Source organism: Trichomycterus rosablanca, chromosome 6 (genome assembly GCF_030014385.1).
Source record: "Trichomycterus rosablanca isolate fTriRos1 chromosome 6, fTriRos1.hap1, whole genome shotgun sequence".
Lineage (NCBI taxonomy): Eukaryota > Metazoa > Chordata > Actinopteri > Siluriformes > Trichomycteridae > Trichomycterus > Trichomycterus rosablanca.
The window spans coordinates 27,144,285-27,163,030 of record NC_085993.1 but is presented as its reverse complement, the minus strand read 5'-3'; the positions used below and the strand labels follow the sequence as shown (position 1 = coordinate 27,163,030).

Below are 18,746 nucleotides of genomic sequence, written 5' to 3'. Positions count from 1 at the left end.
GCATGTAATCTTGAAATGTTATAGCTTACTTGTTTTACTTCAATACTGTCTAAAGTCTGCTTAGAAATCACCTTAGCTTTGCTTATAATAGCATTACATTTTGCATTACATGCATTTAGCATGACTGGCTAAAGTAAGTTAGCTGAGGCAGAAAGCATAAAGGTGGATAACATGTCAGTCTGGGCAATTTATAACCTTTATTTCCATGGTATATTTTATCTGTGGTAATTTGTACTTATAACAGAGAAATATTATTTTATCTATAAAATATTTCTGTGAAATTTACATCATTTTCTAAAAATTTATTTGAAAGAGACTAAAGTATGCTATGCTACCATATAGGTAGATAACATGTCAGTCTGGGCAATTTATAACTTTTTTTTTTACCATAATATATTTTTTTCTGTGGTAATTCTTACTTGTATCAGTGAAATATAGTTTTATCTATAAAATATTTGTCAGATTTGCATAATTTTCTAATGTATTGCAAGAGATATTTGAAAGGGACTAAAATATGGTATCAAACTTTTTTTGAAAGCTTTTTTTGAAAGCATACAGGTGCATAAAATTTCAGTCTGTGACTATTTACAACATTTTTAAATATAACCATAGCATCAAGTTTTGTCTTGTAATTATTGCTCCTCTTAGATAATTATTGTTTTATGTGTAAACCATGTGCCAGATTTGAGAAACTTTTGTCATATGTATTGGTTCAGTGTACTTGAGTTTACTTCAAAACATGAGCCTGTGGACATTAGCGTCTCTGACAAAAACATATAGAGTATTTGTGATTTAATTCTACATATATGTAATTATTTTTAAAATAACATCACTGTCACCACCTTTATTCATTGTAATCTCTTTTCTTTTATTATTCAGCCACAAGTACCTTGCGTGAAATAGACTTCAAGTTGTTTTTCACATACACCATTGTTGCTGAGATTTGCCAGTTTACAAACTCTAAGGGGTGGGAGCTTGTACTGAATAGGCCGTCTTATGCGAACCATCATGGGGCATGGGAAGAAGTGACCCCAGATGAATTCTACCGGTTTCTTGGGCTCCTCATTTACATGGGTTTCACGTCCCTCCACAGCATTCACAGATATTGGGGAACCAGATCTCTTCAGGGTTCATGGGCCAAGTTATTCATGTCCCGTGACCGTTTCAAGGAATTGATGGCAGCCCTCCATGTTGTAGATCCTGCCACAGAAAATAATCTTGATCGTCTTAGGAAGTTGCGTTACCTGATGGACCACCTCAAAACCAAGTGTCAGCAGCTTTTCCAGGCTGATGAAAATCTGAGCATAGACGAGAGAATGGTAAAATCAAAAGGTCGATCAGGATTCAAGCAGTATATGAAGGGCAAACCTACTCGCTGGGGTTTCAAATTGTGGGTCATTGCAACTTCAGATTCGGGATATACCTTAGACTTTGATGTATACACAGGCAGTCTTGATGGGCGCATAACTGATTTGGCTATAAAAGTGATCGAAGACCTTGTGCAGCCATTTAAAAATCAAGGTCACACAGTTTGGTTTGACAACTTCTATACATCACCAACTGTTATGGTCCGACTTAAGGAGTGGGGAATCAATGCTTGTGGGACATGTAGGATTAATCGTAAGAAATTCCCAGTGGATTTCAAAGATGTCAAGAAATGGGAGCGGCAAGCTAACCGTGGTGATATGAGGTGGTGTAGAATTGACGGAAATGTCTTAGTTGTTCAGTGGAAGGACACGCGAGCAGTTACATGCCTCTCTAATTTCCACAATGCTAATGATTCATCAGAGGTTTCTAGGATGGTAAAGAATGGTGCCACGTGGGACAGAAAAGTAGTCCGTCAACCAGCTGTAGTAAAGGACTACAATAAACACATGGGAGGTGATATGATCAAATGTTAAACACATACAGTCTGCTTCAGAAAACTCAAAAGTGGTGGAAAAAACTTTTCTTCCATTTTGTGGACATAGCCGTCGTTAATAGTTTCATTTTGTTTCAGGACTGGCATCATTCCAATCCAGCATCACGTTATGGGTTTAGTTCAGCAGGCTACAGCCAGATAAACTTTAGGGAAAATCTGTCACGCCAGCTTGCAGACATTGCCGTCGATTCAATTTTGCCATCTTAGCCTTTAGTAGCTCCAACCACTTCCTCATCGTTTTACGTCACCCACATTCCTCAGATGGAGCAAGTATCAAGAAATTGCTGGCTTTGCTACAAAAAATTCAAAAAATAAAATAAAACAAAGATTGCATGCATGGCTCCTGAGCGCCAAGGTAGAAGATTTTGTTTAGTTGGCAATCGAAACTGTTTTCAGTCTTGGCATTCTAGCGAAGGAGATGAGTTTCGCAGTTAGACCTACATAGGGCTTCTGTCTTAGGGCTTATGTTCTTTGTTTCTCTTTCTCTTCACAGGTCAAAGTTCAGTGTGCATTGTTCATTGGAAGGAGGTAATTTGAGGTAATTTGAGGTAATTATCCATTGTGCATTGTCTGTTAAATATTTTGTAGTGAATTTTTGGCAAAATGGCTTAGATGAGATTTGATATCCTGTTGCCTCAAAACTGTTTACTGAATTGTTCAATGATTATCCTGAACAAATAATTGCTTTATGTTGTATTGTTGAATTGGATTATTTGAGAGTTTGTTTTATGGAGTGATGCATTGTTCATTGTTCTTCAATAGTGCTGAACTATATTGTATTGTTGTTTTGAAATTATTTATAGAATGAGAAGTGTATATAATTCTAATAAAAATCTTTAATGTTTTTAAACTATACACTGTTGTTAGTGTGCTTATTTTGTCAAATAAATTTTATCTGCTGTCTTATTTCAAAAATATGGATGTTGACAATTTAGTAATACTTAAGAAAAATACACTTTCATTGGTTTATAGTGTATGCTGACATTGGTAAAAAAAGGAGCTACACGAACATTCTAAATTGCTAAATGACACCTTCTGCTAAATTGATCAGAACTTTTGAATAGAAGATGATAGATTCAAAATTATTTTCTTGACAAATGGCTCACAAAATTGCAAACATTTCATATATTCTATATTTTTCTCTATATTGCACAGAAATGTGTTAAAAATGTAAGTATTTATGAATTAAATAAAAAACGAGAGATTTTTTTAGGTTGATTTTGAAGGTCTTTTATAAACATTTATTATATTACACTTGAAAAACATTGTGTTTCATATCATTTTAAAGAACTGATTCTCCTGGTTATAATGGTGTGTGTATATGCAGGGTTTTTTTTTCATAAAAGTACACTTTCATTGGTTTATAGTGTATGCTGATATTGGTAAAAAGTGAAGTAAAAAAGGAGCTACACGAACATTCTAAATTGCTAAATGACACCTGCTAAATTTTTGAATAGAAGATGATAGATTCAAAATTATTTTCTTGACAAATGGCTCACAAAATTGCAAACATTTCATATCCTCTATATTTTTCTCTATATTGCACAGAAATGTGTTAAAAACGTAAGTATTTATGTATGAAATAAAGAGTGAGAGTTTTTTTAGGTTGATTTTGGAGGATTTTTGTATAGATTTGGTTATATAAAACTTAAATAACCATACTGAGTTTTATATCATTTTAAAGAACTGATTCTTCTGGTTATAATGGTGTGTATATATAGTCTATGCTATGTACGGTATTTACACAATAAGGTTTTTTCTATGACTATGTTACATAGTGTCCGAAAATGGAATGTTCCACTCAGGCATGAAAGGGTTAAAATAGGGAAAATTAGGTATTTATGTGACATATCAAACTGTGAATGTACTAATCGCTTAAAACATTTAAACCATAAAGGTCTGTTTTGCATAAGTACAGAGCCACTAAGTAATTACATGTTAAACTTTGCAATGCATGTGTAATGTTTTTTTAGCAAAACTTGCACCCTGGGCTTGACAGTTTATCCAAAAATCAGACCTCTCACACCTATGAGAACCTTAAAGCAACCCATTTAAATATAAACCACATCACAACACTGCTGTGTGCTCTATTACATAAAAAACTAGTAACATGCAGCGTAACAGCTAAATGCTGCTTCACCATGTTTAGTTTACTTGACTAGCTGACCTAGTCTATGGATCTAAAAGATCTATTGGGTTTATATTCTCTAAACATATCTGAGATATATTCTGAGCCAAAACCGTTCAGTGATTTATAGTAATGAAGAACAGGAACAAATATCAAGACATGAAATACTTCAGCATTTAAAATAATTACCATAAACAAACAACCCAGTAGCTAGAGGATTATTACAGTTAAAAAAGCTAATTAAGACATACCTACTAAGTATTAAGACAGACCTACTCTTAAAATTAACCCCATGGCAGACCACTGCCTGTATTCGGGCACAGGAGAAGTTCAGCCTATTTTGTTTATGTTACCTTGAATACCTAAAACACTGTAGTTCTGACAAATTACAGTGTTTATATTTTGTAATATTACAGGGCTGTATTTGTAATAATATTGACAATTTTTATATCAAACAAACCAGCAGAATCTCACAATCACATTTATATTGTCCGTTTTACTTCAAATAAATAAACATAAAAAACCCCGAGAAAAATCTATTTGATAATGCTTTGCTATCACTGCAAAATGAACGCGCAGGGTAAACAGCAGCACCGCGACCCAGATCAACCACACAGCAGCATAAAATCATAACCTCTGCTTACCTAAGCTTCTATTCTTCAAATTGAGACTATATTGTTGTGTTGTTCCGTTATGGGGGGATACAATCCACTTTTTTATCTTCTTGGCTGCCATCTTGTATGTTTCCAGGATATTTAATATTTCAGAATATATAATCATATTTAACTGTCTTTACCCACCTTGTACCTAACAAAACCGTCTTAGAAACTGGTAATTCATTAACTAAGCTGTAATTTTTCATTGCCAGCTTACCTAAGAATTGGAGAAATGCAAAAAAAAATGGCATATCATGCTTTGGAATAAAGGAACAACTAAAATTCCACCCAAAATCTGAATTCTGAAACTCTGATTGGTTTATACAGTTTTTCGAGGCTTGAACCACGACTGAAGCTCTGGATCAAATTCGCAGGCGAGCCATGGAGTTGTTTATGCACAACACTATAATGAAAGAGTGAGCAAAAAAATTTAATCTTTACTACAGATAAAAGCACAGTTCCCTGATTCTATTCCAATGAAGAAATCATTTTAGAAAGAGTCGTTTCCTGTTTTTATTCACTGATTAAATTAGCTTTTTTAAAGACTGATGTGAAAAAAGAGGGGAACTGTAGATTTTTTGTGTATGGACAGAGTCTGACAGTGCTTTAGAGTCAAAAAGGCACAAATATATTGAATAATGACACTATAAAGTACAAATAATTCAACTTACATTTTGGTTTTTTTGCAATATAATCTGTTTTGTGTGTGTTGGAAAGCTTTGGAGACCTTTGGAGACCAACATGGACTCTTTGTTTTTCCAACTTCAATAACTCTTTAAATTTATAATAAATAAATTTGGTATGGTGATTGCAAGCAACATTTGCGACAGGAATAAAGTGCATTGCAGACCTGCATTCCTACTCACACTCACTGAAATAAAATAAAAAATGTAAAAAGCACCTAGAATGATCTCAGATTTGAGGTAGAGGCAATGTGTTAGGGCAGTGATAGCTCACTGGTTAAGGTACTGGACTAGTAATCAGAAGGTTGCTGGTTCAAGCCCCACCACTGCTAAGTTGTCACTGTTGGGCCCCTGAGCAAGACCCTTAACCCTCAACTGCTCAAAATCATGTTCATGTCATAATTGTAAGTCGCTTTGGATAAAAGCGTCTGCTAAATGCCTAAAATGTAAATGTAAATGTGTTAGGATTACTTGCTTGAATAATCCAACTAAAAGTCAGGGCAAGTCTTGAAGTGACAGAGTAAAAAGCACCATCACTAGTCTATTGATAAGTGATCTATAACTGCGCCGGAAGTAAAAGATCTGGCTGACTCAGAATGTGGAAGAGCATGTGAATATAGCCCATTAAGCACACTTTATAAAATTGTGTGGTACTGGGAGCACTGCAGCTCAGCAATAATCTCAGCAGCTATCTTCCAGGCTTTAAATCTATAACTGGCACAACTGGCTGTGCATAAGGGAAGGAGGCTCATGGGATTCCTTCTGGTTTCCTTCTTGTTTCCTTCTTTCTCAGTGCAAAAATATGCCATCTGCTCTTTGGTCAAGGCAGCTGACAAGTGGTGAATAATTCACAGAGGGCATAGTGTGACTCTCCATACCCAGAATGGCTCTCTGTGATGGTCCACGCAGGAGAAAAGAAGTAAGGTTAGAACCTGTCACGCTTGTATGCATTGTGTACATGCATGTGTTTACATTTTAAGTAAATAAAAAATTTAATATTCTATATTTTAATGAGTAAAATACAGACCTGTTTTGGGGTATATATAATAAGAATGCACTAACTGTACCTGATTAACCAATAACCAATGAAGACATGGTTGTTCAGTTAATTTGGTTGTAATAAGCCGTCAGCTATACATAGAGCAAAAAAGTGCTGGTGCCAATGCTGGTGCTGGTTCCTGCAAACTAGCACACCTTTACAAACAGACCCGTGTTTACACAGGTCCAAAAACCAACGTTTACGTTGTTGTGGAACATGCTCTTCTTTTGCAACTTTTTCAGCATCTATGCACTACACAAATTAATTGTTAGTGCTGTATGATTTATTTCTTATGATCGTGTCCAGTTATTACACACCCTGTTACACCAGCATCTGTGCCCATCAAATTGCAACCTAAGTGGGCCCCTTAATTAATTTCTTCTAGGTATGTGCACAAGCATTATATACCTATTAAGTGTGATCACGCACATGAGGTTTTGTGGCAGCACTGTGTGTTTTATCTGCAGACTACTGATGATCAATTACTGCTGTTTTTGCTGTGGTTCTCCTTTTTTTGTTGTAAATGGCGAAGATATACAGCATTAATGTGGTGACGCTAAAAAACCGCCATCAATAAGACAAATTGTTTGTGACATAGACAGAAGCAAAACACAGACCAGGCGAAGAAAAGCTAATTATCAAATGTTATACAGCACCATAAAAAATTATAAGAAATGGCATAGCAACCAGTGAGCTATGGAAGACAGAGACGAAGTTTTAATTTTAGATAGCATCATAACATTAACTAGGGCTGGGCGATATATCGAGATTTTATAAAATATCGATATATTTTCATACGCGACATAAGATAAGACAATATCGCATATATCGATATAGATGTTGCGTTCCAGTTAGATCAGACAGTTCGTCTTTCTCTTCTCCCAGTTTGTCTCTGCACATGTTCACCTGCCCCGCCCCTCTCCCTCACTGAACACAACTCGCCCCTCCCCACCGCTTCACCAGTAATTCCTGCAGGCAGCGATAGCTTGGAGACGGATAAAGACACGACAGAAGCTATCGAAGAGGAGCTCCTTACTAAAAGAAAAATAATGACTCTTTTTGGAATTATTTGGAGATGGTTCAAATTCAAAGTGTCAGATGAGCAGCAGAACAATGTATTCTGTAGAGAATGCCGAAAACAAGTCCAGACAAAAGGTTCCAGCTCCGTGTACCTTTGGTCATTCGTTTTCACTTCAAATCCCAAAGTTAAAAAACAAGAAAAAGAGTCGTTATTCGTTTCAAAAACCAATACAAGGGCATGCACGCGCTGACATGCACGTATTTACTTCACATTAAGTTTTGAGAAAGTAATAATAACGTAACGGTGCGTCTCCTGTTGTTCTGACTCGTGTGCTTGCATATGTGATGTGCATGTACTTGCTCTATCTGTAAATACAAACATTATGGGGATTTCTGTACTGGATGTTGTACGTGGTTGCGTTAGTTTATACTGGACGATTTGTAATTCACATTACACAACAGGAGATGCCTTAGAAAACAAACAAACAAAGAGAATAGCTCTTTTTTTTTTTTTTTTAAGGAAAAATAGTTCTTGTGTAAAGCTTCCCCAGCATGAATATTAATAAAAGTGCCTGTAAAAAAATTGGAACATGTAGCTTTGTCTCAGAAGTGTCTTTTTGTTATTACCTTATGGGATAAAAAAATATTGAGATATATATCGTATATCGCCATTCAGCAAAAAATATCGAGATATTATTTTTGATCCATATCGCCCAGCCCTAACATTAACGGAGTCTGAAATCTCTGAATGTGGCTTTGCAGGACTTCAGTATGATTTCACTTGCGACGTTCATTGCACTACAATAAAAATATGAAACGGTTCTAAAATTTAGAAAATTCTATAAAAAAATAAATAAACTTTTCATATGTACAGACTAGTGCTGGACAATAACTTGATATCGATATACAGTATATCGCGATAGAAAATGTTTCAATAACGGTGATATTATTTTTAAACAAATTCGATCGATATGCTTACGTCAGTGCGTGATGACGTACGCCACAGGCACGAAGCCGGTGCTCAGCGTTACCGCTCTGATTACACTCCGCTACAACACGGTGGATATTAGCGGCTAAATGAGTTCAACAGCTGTAAGTGAACGAGCATCCAGTCAGGGGCGGAGCCGGGGGGTGGCCGCTTTGCCGGTGTTACTTTTTTGCGGAAGCATTTCTGCTCGCAGGTGTTCTCACAGGGACGCAATTCAACAGCGCACCTCAAGCAAGTAATTCTCCACCAAAACAGTGCAGTAACACATTTAACATAAATGTCAACCACCAACACTATTACAGAAGAAGTACTAGTACTGAGTACTAATACTACTGAGTACTAATACCAGTTATTACTACTACTTCTTATTAATTGTGGCGCTCGACGACGGGATATTCGCGTTCCAGTGTTGCCAGATTGGGCGGTTTTCCTCTAAATTGGGCGTTTTTTTTTTTTGTTTTTTTTTTCTTGTTTTTTTTTTCAAAAACTATTTAATAGCATTTAAATAACACTTCTATTGAAAATAGAATATTCAGTTTTAAGAAGCCCCAACATTGATGAAGGCTATTAAAAGTTAAGTCAATTTTCAATGCTGATTTAGCTTAATAGTGTTGGTCAGAATGTGTCATATTCTTAAAAGAAAATTAAAATTGGTTTTCCATGCATTCACACTAGCATGTTCTGGGGTTCAGATGAGTCTCATCAGTACACACAAGTTTGCAGTCAAATGATGAAGTATTGCAAAGGAATATCTTTAAAATTCTGTTAAGGTTATAAGCTACATTTTAGTTTTTCACAGGGAAAATTAGAAAAAATAAAAAGCTTATTATGCTTGGCTTGATGTAATTCCACATGGCACTCACTGCCATAGGTAAATGAGTGAGTGACCAAAACACTACTGGATCAACAGCCACTAGCCTAGGGTGGCCACATTCATAGTCACAAAAAGGAGGACAATACACCCAAAAGTAGGGCATCATATCAGGAACAGGGGGACATGATACTGCAACACACAGAATGAAACCAGAACCCATATAAGAGTTTTTGACCAATTTAAGCAAGTTTTTGGCAGTTTTTCTGACATTTGTATTATTCATACCGATATCGGAATTATATCGTATCAACCGAAATTAGGAGTTATATCGTGATATAAATTTTAGCCATATCATCCAGCCCTAGTACAGACACACACCAAAAATACAGTACTACCATACAGCAGCACCATATTCACTACCCTACTAAACTAGTACCTGCACTACATACAATACCACCATAACCCCGATTTACTACCCTGCTAAAGTAGTAGCAGCACTGTGTACACTACCCAGGCACACTAGTACCTTCACCATGTACACTAACATAATATTCTAATACTAGCACTACAAACACTATCCTAATACAACACATACAAGCCATAACTAAGACATTCCTCATTTTCCCAATGTGCATGGAAATGCTTATTTTGTAACTATTTTGCATGGTTTGATAAGAAAAAGATGCATGACTAAACACGAACAAGCTTATTCTGGAGGAAAACTTTATTTCTTCTGCTCTTACAATGTTTCCCAATTCTGAGCACTGTTTTTTCCATAAGGACAATCCTCTATGCCTTACAGCCAGGTCAATCGAGACGTGAAAGGAGAACCACAAGATCAAGAGTCATTGTCAACCCAATCCCAAGACCTGAATCCCAGTGAAAGCTTTCTGTTTTGTGTAAGTAAACAAACCTGAGCAGCTGTGATGTTTTGTCAGGAGTGCCATAACACAAAAGAACTGCAATGTGGAAGACTGGTGCAGAGCATGCACTTCATGAAAGCTGTAGAGTTCGAATCTCAGCTCTGCTACCAGCAGGCTTGGTGCCTACACGAACAATGATTGGCTTGTTTGTAGTGAGGGTGCCAGAGGAGATTCCCCATAATTGATGCAATTACGACCTCTGCAGGCTGCTGACTTGATGTAAGATGTAAAATGTAAGATGTAAAATGTAGCTGGCCTTGGATGTTTTTCATATCATCTATTGCATATACCATCCATGGTTTATGCAAATGTGTTGGAAACTTTGGAACCTCCTCCGGATCTCCTGACTGATACCCATAAACAACGAGACTTATCTGATCTTTGCAAATCATGGCTTTTGCAGTAAGATGCAACTAAGCAAATGTCTGGAAAATACTACTAGAACAACTAAACTTTATATGGGGTTAATGCACAGATTCTGTCACAAAAATAGTTGTAATGGTCAAAACAATATAGAAGTCCATTAAACTTCAGGTATATCAGTCTGACCAGTTATGAAGAATAAGCGATTGATAATCAATTTCACCTGGTTTGGTGTAAATGAAAGTAACAACAGGTGCTTTGGAGATGCAACAGCAGGAAAAAAAGATTTTGCAAACGATGGCTCCAATTTTTTTCAATCTTTCCTGACTGATTATTCTTTGGTTTTGTTAATGTCTTTGTCACTTACTGGTTGCATGAGGAAGTATCTCTCGCTCATCCAGGTTGAATATGTAGTCCAGCTCCTTCAGGATGGTACATACATATGTGCTATTGCAAGAAGTTTTGCTGTATCTCCCAGCAAAGTCTCATAAGCAAGAAGGTACCAGAACATGTGCCATTACATGAGGAATGCTGCACTTCCATCACAAAAATCACTTTTTTCAGCCAGATAAATAGTCCAGACACCATAATTTTGCTGGTCAGAAACAAAGGAACCTGTGACGCAAGTGGCTAAGGGAATGGGGGGGTGTCAAGCAGCCAAGCGCTCAGGTGGGGTCCTAGCGCCACCAGAGTAATGTTGACGCAAGCGGCCAAGAGCCATCATAGTTGTATACCCACCTACAACTAAACTGCCCGATTTACAACTAAAAGCAAGAGAACCGCAGCAAAAACAGGCCCATAACAAATTATGCATAAAAGGCTTGCACACATAAATAGAAATCACAAAAAAGTACCCACTTAGGTCACATAATTTGTCGGTTACAGATGTCGGTGCATGCTGTGTAATAACTGTACACAATCATAAGAAATGAAGCAAACAAAGCACTTGACATTTGACGTGCACATAATCTTCGTCTATGACAATCCCTTAGTTCCATGCACAGACGCTAAAAAAGTTAATTATGTACAGTAAAATTGCCCTCAAAAAAGAAGCAAAATTTGCAAAACATAAGTGTGTTCTGCTATGTTATTTATACAGTGTCTTCCGACTTCTGTTTTCGAATGATGTAACGGCCCAATCATGGTGAGTTTCAAAGCTTACTAAGTTATGAGACAGACCCAATATCTAGTCAGTGAGGGTTGCCTTTCCATTGACGGCCGTGGTAAATGAGAGTAGTCTGTAAATGCAGATTAGGTACAGCTCACTTGTTAAACAGGTAGCGTTAGCATCACAGTGTTCACAGATTTTCACAGAAAAATAAACAAAAACAGCAAAGAAATGAGCTGTGTCGGCAGTTTTTTTTTTGTTCTCACAAATACAAACACTATAATGCTGTACAATGCTGTACAATGCTGTATAATGCTGTCAGGGCACGTGTGTTGCAAAAAAAAATCTATCGATGGAGCGACGTTACTACGGTTTGTCAGGGAACAATTGGTGGAGCGGTAACGTACAGTATATGTTTTAATCTGTGTCTGTACCAAAAAAAATGTTTACACTTCAGTTTAATTGCTATACCGACATTATACCAACAACACAGAAGCAAGCTGGAAGCGTAGATATACAAAGTCATCTACTTTTCTACAACAGACCTGTGTTTGTTGTACACACAGTTCACAGTTGTACAGTGAAGTCATACCTCAGTATAACGATATAACAGTGTACTTCATCAGTGATGAATGGGAGATTGCAAACTTTTTTTTTTTGTTGTTGTTAAAGGAAGTACGGAGCCCCTTAGGGGTCACTAAGGAAAAAAAAAATGTGAAGACAAAATCCGTGCCCTCAGTTTAGTAATCCGTGCCCTCGGTTTAGTAAACCGTACCCTCAGTTTAGTAAACCGTACCCTCAGTTTAGTAATCCGTACCCTCAGTTTAGTAAACCGTACCCTCAGTTTAGTAATCCGTACTCTCAGTTTAGTAATCCGTACCCTCAGTTTAGTAAACCGTACGCACGGATTTGTAAACTGTACTCTTAGTTTAAAGTCCGTCCGCGGTCACGCTATCTGCGCTACAAGTTTTACTGTGCGCCTAAACCCCGTTTTACGGTAATACAGTTGCGAAGCATTGAAGAGGATAAAGCATCTTTTTACAGCTTAATATACTATATATTAGATATAATAATATATATATAGGCAACAAAAACACATAACATGGTAAAATTATGCAAATGGTTAATTTTAAAATTCCATTAAAACAAGTGGAATTGTTATAGACCAATTTGAAAGGTCTATTAAAATAAGCAAATCAAATTATTATCAAATCACTCCACTTTTTTCTTTAAGAGCATTAACTCTTTTATTAATGGAATACATTTCAGACATTTTTACTGTAGTAATCTGGGGTGATGGGATAGCAAACTTATTAAAAAGTCAAATCAAAATGTTATCAAATGCCACCCCCACAATCATAAATAACACGAGTACTCATCTTGTGATTGAGACTATTTTACCGTAGGAATTTAGAATGAAATGTACAGTATAAATGTCTGAGCCTCATAAAGTCAGTAAGTAGAAGCAGAAGTATTCTTCAAGAGTCTGATGGGGTGATTTGATAACAATTTGATTTGCTTATTTAATTAGACCTTTAAAATTGGCCTATAGCAATTTCACGTGTTTTAATGGAATTTGTAAATTAACCATTTGCATAATTTTACCATGTTATGTGCGTTTGTTGCCAATTTTTATATATATATATATATATATATATATATATATATATATATATATATATATATGTATATATATATTAGGGCTGTCGAAGTTAACGCGATAATAACGCATTAACGCAATCTCAATTTAACGCGATTAAAAATAATAGTGCCGTTAACGCAGATTCTAGTTCATGTTGAGACTTGACTGGTAGAACCAACGTTTTAATGTCGGACTTGCCACCGTTGTTCATTTGCGGTTTGTTAAAATAATATAACTGAGCGTCGTAGGGATGCACTTGCATAATAAAGAAATAAATACACGGTATATTCACAAGTTGTCGGGAGCAAAACACTTTATTAACAATCTGTTACGGCACTGAATACCGGAGTCAAGCACGCTAGTCCATGAACTATGGAAGCCCCAAAAGGGTCAAAACACACTCACTTCGTGTAGAAACGTCCACTTTTCACATTTCACTTAAAATACCTTGTTTTCTATAACATTTACACAGATTTTATTTAATGCGATTAATCGCGATTAACTATATGAAATTCTTAGATTAATCGCGATTAAAAATTTTAATCGTTTGACAGCCCTAATATATATATATATATTATATCTAATATATAGTATATTAAGCTGTAAAAAGATGCTTTATCCTCTTCAATGCTTCGCAACTGTATTACCGTCAGATAGCGTGACCGCAGACGGACTTTAAACTAAGAGTACAGTTTACAAATCAGTGCGTACGGTTTACTAAACTGAGGGTACGGTTTACTAAACCGTGCGTACGGTTTACTAAACCGAGGGTACGGATTACTAAACCGTGCGTACGGATTACTAAACCGTGCGTACGGTTTACTAAACCGTGCGTACGGTTTACTAAACCGAGGGTACGGATTACTAAACCGAGGGTACGGATTACTAAACCGAGGGTACGGATTTTGTCTTCACATATTTTTTTTTCCCTTAGTGACCCCTAAGGGGCTCCGTAAGGGAGAGCCAAGGGTTATTGTATAATACTTAAATATTAAATAAACAATAAAAATTGTATTCAGACCAGATTAAGATCTGGTAACAATTACGACTGAAGTACACTAAATGTAAATGGTAATGTAAATAATAAGGTAAAGATGACTTGTGCTTTCTAACATGATACATTATGATGGCTATTCTAAGACAGAAAATGTGTGGCCATAAAGAAATGAACATTGTCAGCTATGACACTTGGGCTACCAAATTAAAAACTTGATTGTTATTAGGTTATTAAAATGTGCCAGAAAAACATTAGCCACACCATTACACCACCACATGCCCTACCATTTGAAAAGACAAGTTGGGTCTGTGGATTTACAATGTCACACCTAATTCTGACCTTAGAAATAAGATTTACATCAAATCAAGCAATGTTTTGGGGTTGCCAACATATTCTAGTTCTTGACAAGAGTCCAAGAAGCATCCATTGTTTAAATAAGTCAGACCACATGACTCACAATTAAATTAATTCTAAGTAACTGAATTAACAAATTTGATGCATTGCACTGCTGCCATATTACTCAATGACTAAATATCTACATGAATAAGCAGGTGTATATGTGGTCTTAATAAAGCAGCTGTTAAGCATACCAATATGGAGAGGTAAGCTACTTTTCTACCTCTTTAAACCTCATTTCGACAGCACAGTATCCTATGGTATGGTACATTTTATCTGTGATTACACATTTAGTTGATGTTTAGACATTGCGTACAGAAATAACGTGAAAGGCAAGCAAGAGGTAAAATGCTGAGTAAGCACTGTCCTCAAATTTTAAAATATTACACCAAGGAGGAAAGAGCATTTCTGGCTTAGTTATAACCTACATTATATTACCTACATATGCATTACAGATTACTATAAATTATTGAAAATCATGATACTACACAGACAACCAAGTGTAAGACTATGAAGACAAACCTAAATCAATGTAAATTAGAAAGCAGGGATGTCCTAAATTCACTATATTGGCATTTCTGTGGTGATACTCATTTCAAAGAGTGTTTTAAGTCAAAAGCGATCAGATAACATCCTCACAGTAACTGAGTCAATTACCAAAACATCACAGGTGTAACAGACGTAAAATGTTTAAGAGCACATAATCACACACCAATACAGGAGCCCTGGTAAAGAACAAAGGTAAACCACAAACCAAATTGACTTTATTAGTTATTTTCTGTTATTTGCAACATATTTCATTCAATGCACACCTTACACGTCTGACAGAGGTAGGACCCGTTTAGTTTACATAAAAGTTAAACCACTTTTAAAATCAAGTGCTGTGAGCCAGTGTGAAGTAGCAATAAGATTGTGTCTTGCTAAAAGTATCTTTTGATTACTTTTTAATGCGGATTGCACATTGATGCAACCCTGCTTAAGAGTGGTAGCACATCTACCAACAAGAATACTCACGTATGATTAACACACGGCACATATTTATAGTTTATGTGCATGTTAGCAAAGCTAAGACATTACAGTTTGGAGCGTTGTTTAGATCTTTTCCTAAAGTCTAACGTTAGTTCTCCTCCCAACCCCGCCATCTTGGGCCGACCCAAGCAGCCATTATTACTAAATACATATCAGCCAGGTTTATTTTTTCACCTCAAACCCCCTCCAGCCGTTCAGTAAAAAAATTAATAAAATGTACATATAGATTAATCGCCAAATAACCAAGGTATGTTAATAATCACTGATAACATTTTATACAGTCGCAGACCAATCACATCAGCAACTGATCAACTAGCAATATCATTCGAAGCACAAACAATTGCCATTAAAATACATCAGAAGTTATGCAAATTTTACGAACTACAGTGCATGCATCTTAGTTTTTACACCTGATATTAGACTGAAATGCATATCGTGGTTAGCACTGTTGACTTGCAACTACATAACCTGGTTTAAATAGTTATCATATGCCGTGCTATCCTAGCCTGGACCTTGAATGAGTTGGTTGCAGTTGGCTAAGATGGTTAGGCGTATAATTCGTAAATCGCAATAAACAATCTAAGTGTTAACACACAAATAAAATAGATGACAAGGTTTTCTTTTTAAAGAACCGCAATTAATGATAATGCCATCAACAAAGAGGTTTGTAGCGTTCGCGTATGCTAACGTAACATACAACTTACATGCTTAAAATTAAGCTGTGGTTGCTTTCCAACCCGTAAAACACAGACATTAGTGTGTCAAATAGTATAAACGCCATGAGCTGTATTTATTACACACAACTGCTATTTAGTACAATACAATACTGTTTGTGATACAGCCGCACTGCCTAAGTGAAGTTAGCTAGCTAGCAACTCGGTAGCTAACTACACAGCAAGCAACGTACAGGGAGTAGTAATCAAGGCTATGGCTAGTTTGCTTACTTTTTGTAAGTTTCTAAACTTGTTTGGTGCTGGGATGGAAACACAAATGTTATGTGTAATGCTCTAAGTTCACTTTGAAGCAGGGCAAAAGTAATTAGCAGGCTAGCTATGTAAAGATTTGGAGAAAGTAAGGACGTTGCGCAGCCGCAGATTGGATAAAGTTCTTACACTGCAATGCTGAAACTGTGTTAAATGCAATGGCCCAGAACTACTACTGAAAATGCCTGGTATGTATATGTTGTGAGAGATACTGTGTGGAAAAAAACCGGCTTTGGTAGCTAATAATAACGAGATAGCTAGCTACCTTTAACAGCAAGGCCTTCATTCTGGCGCCATCTTCATGAAGCCTCAGAAATCCAAATAGTGAGCTGCAAGCGAAAAGACAACACACAAGGCTCGGTGTCGTTTACAACATTTTTGCTTGCTAATGCAAAGTAAAACATTCTTTCCGACAACAGTGATTTTGGAGAAGTTTAAGGCAGCGTTTCTGACCTGTCAATTTCAGCTAAAGTGTCCCTCTCCTGCACTGTCAGCCTAGGAAAGTCCTCCTCGGTTTCACTCGCTTTTCCCGCCGCCATTTTCTTTTCCTCATCACCAGCAGCGCCGAGGCTTCGAGCAGCAGCAGCGCAGGCAGTGGCGGCCAGCGACACTCGGCACGATCGCATGGACTCGCACCGAGCGTACCAAGGACTAAATCCACCAGTTCCACAAAACAACACGAATCCAGCTGAAATTTGCAAACTTTTGCCCGATATATACGAAATGCAGCCGTAAATCCTTAAGGGAAATGAGTTCTCCTGCAAGTTGGTCCTCTCCTTACATTCTTATAATCACGCGTTGTGATGCATAAAATGTTTCGTGCACAATTACCATAGTTAATAATGTCAAATAATTTTAAACTTCTATCTACCACCAGATTAAAGTTGTTGTAATTGTGTCACATACACGAACCCACGCCGTGTGCCTGGACACGCCCTCTCCTGCTGGAACAGCCAATAGAAAATGCGAAATTAACCACATGACTGTCCTTCGCCTAAAAAGTGGACCATTCCTTAGATTAATTTTCTCAGAAGTGGACTTTTATCGATTATTTTCTGCATATATTAGATATCTGCAAATATATTACAATGTGTGTAATAAAGTAATATAAACATTTATTAATTGTGGGAAATTCATAATAACGTGTATTTCTATGTATTTTTCTAAATATTAAAGCAAAGGGTCACAGTGTTCAGTACTATTTATTGATTTCGCAAACTTTTTGACTAATAAACGTCAGTGTGGCAATGTAGCAGCTGGATTTACCGCTGAATCAGGGTATTCCCTGCATTTAAACCCACAATTTGTTCAATTTTGTCCAAGCAAATTAAAAACAGTAATTAATAGCCAGAGTGATAGCACTGATCTTTATAAAACACAGGTAGCGTTAACAGAAATTTATACAACGCTGATTAATGTTTCCTCGGCTGAACTAACAACCTTAAATATCACCACTGCTGCTTGTCACAGACGCTACTTCAGAATTTATTTACAATTCATACATCTGGATTCCCCTCTTAATAGTGACGAGTGAATTGTTTGCTTTAATATTTATTTGTTTTAATATTCCAGGTAAAATTCATTTACAAGTATAAAGTTTAAGAAAGACGCTCGGAGATCTCCATAAACGTGTTTGCCTGTCTATTAAGTAGACAGAATGTTTTTGTTTTTGCACCTTTGTATTATGATTGAAATTATATTATATTTTGTATCTATACAATTCATCAAAAAGATCCATTTAACAACTGCAAAAAAGATCATATTCAAAAGCTTGACGTGGCATAGCATCACACAGTAGGCGGTGCGCCGCATTTACAGCTGTCAACATTATCTGACATGATGATGCAACCCATTTAACGTGAAACTGGCCAAAATGGCGGAAAAAACAGAGAGGCTAGTGCATGTAATCATTTATTTATTTAAGTATGATCAGTCTTTTACTCCCGGCATGTGTCTTATTATCACTTTATAAAGTGGCATTGTAAAAGCTATTTAACCTAAGGAAGATACTGAGCTAGCGTTTACTACTGCGGTAAAGTTAGTTTTATATTCGACA

General features: G+C 36.5%; 1 protein-coding gene across 1 annotated transcript; it reads right to left on the bottom strand.

The window, feature by feature from the left end:
- Window positions 1–864: 864 nt before the first annotated feature.
- LOC134317000 (lysine-specific demethylase 6A-like) lies at window positions 865–17,556 on the bottom strand. Its single transcript, XM_062997631.1, has 3 exons — window positions 17,144–17,556; window positions 16,956–17,019; window positions 865–1,298 (listed from the first exon to the last, which is right to left on the bottom strand). Exons 1-3 carry the CDS (start codon window positions 17,314–17,316, stop codon window positions 1,143–1,145), a joined length of 393 nt encoding a protein of 130 aa, XP_062853701.1. The 5' UTR covers window positions 17,317–17,556; the 3' UTR covers window positions 865–1,142.
- Between the last annotated feature and the right edge of the window lie 1,190 nt (window positions 17,557–18,746).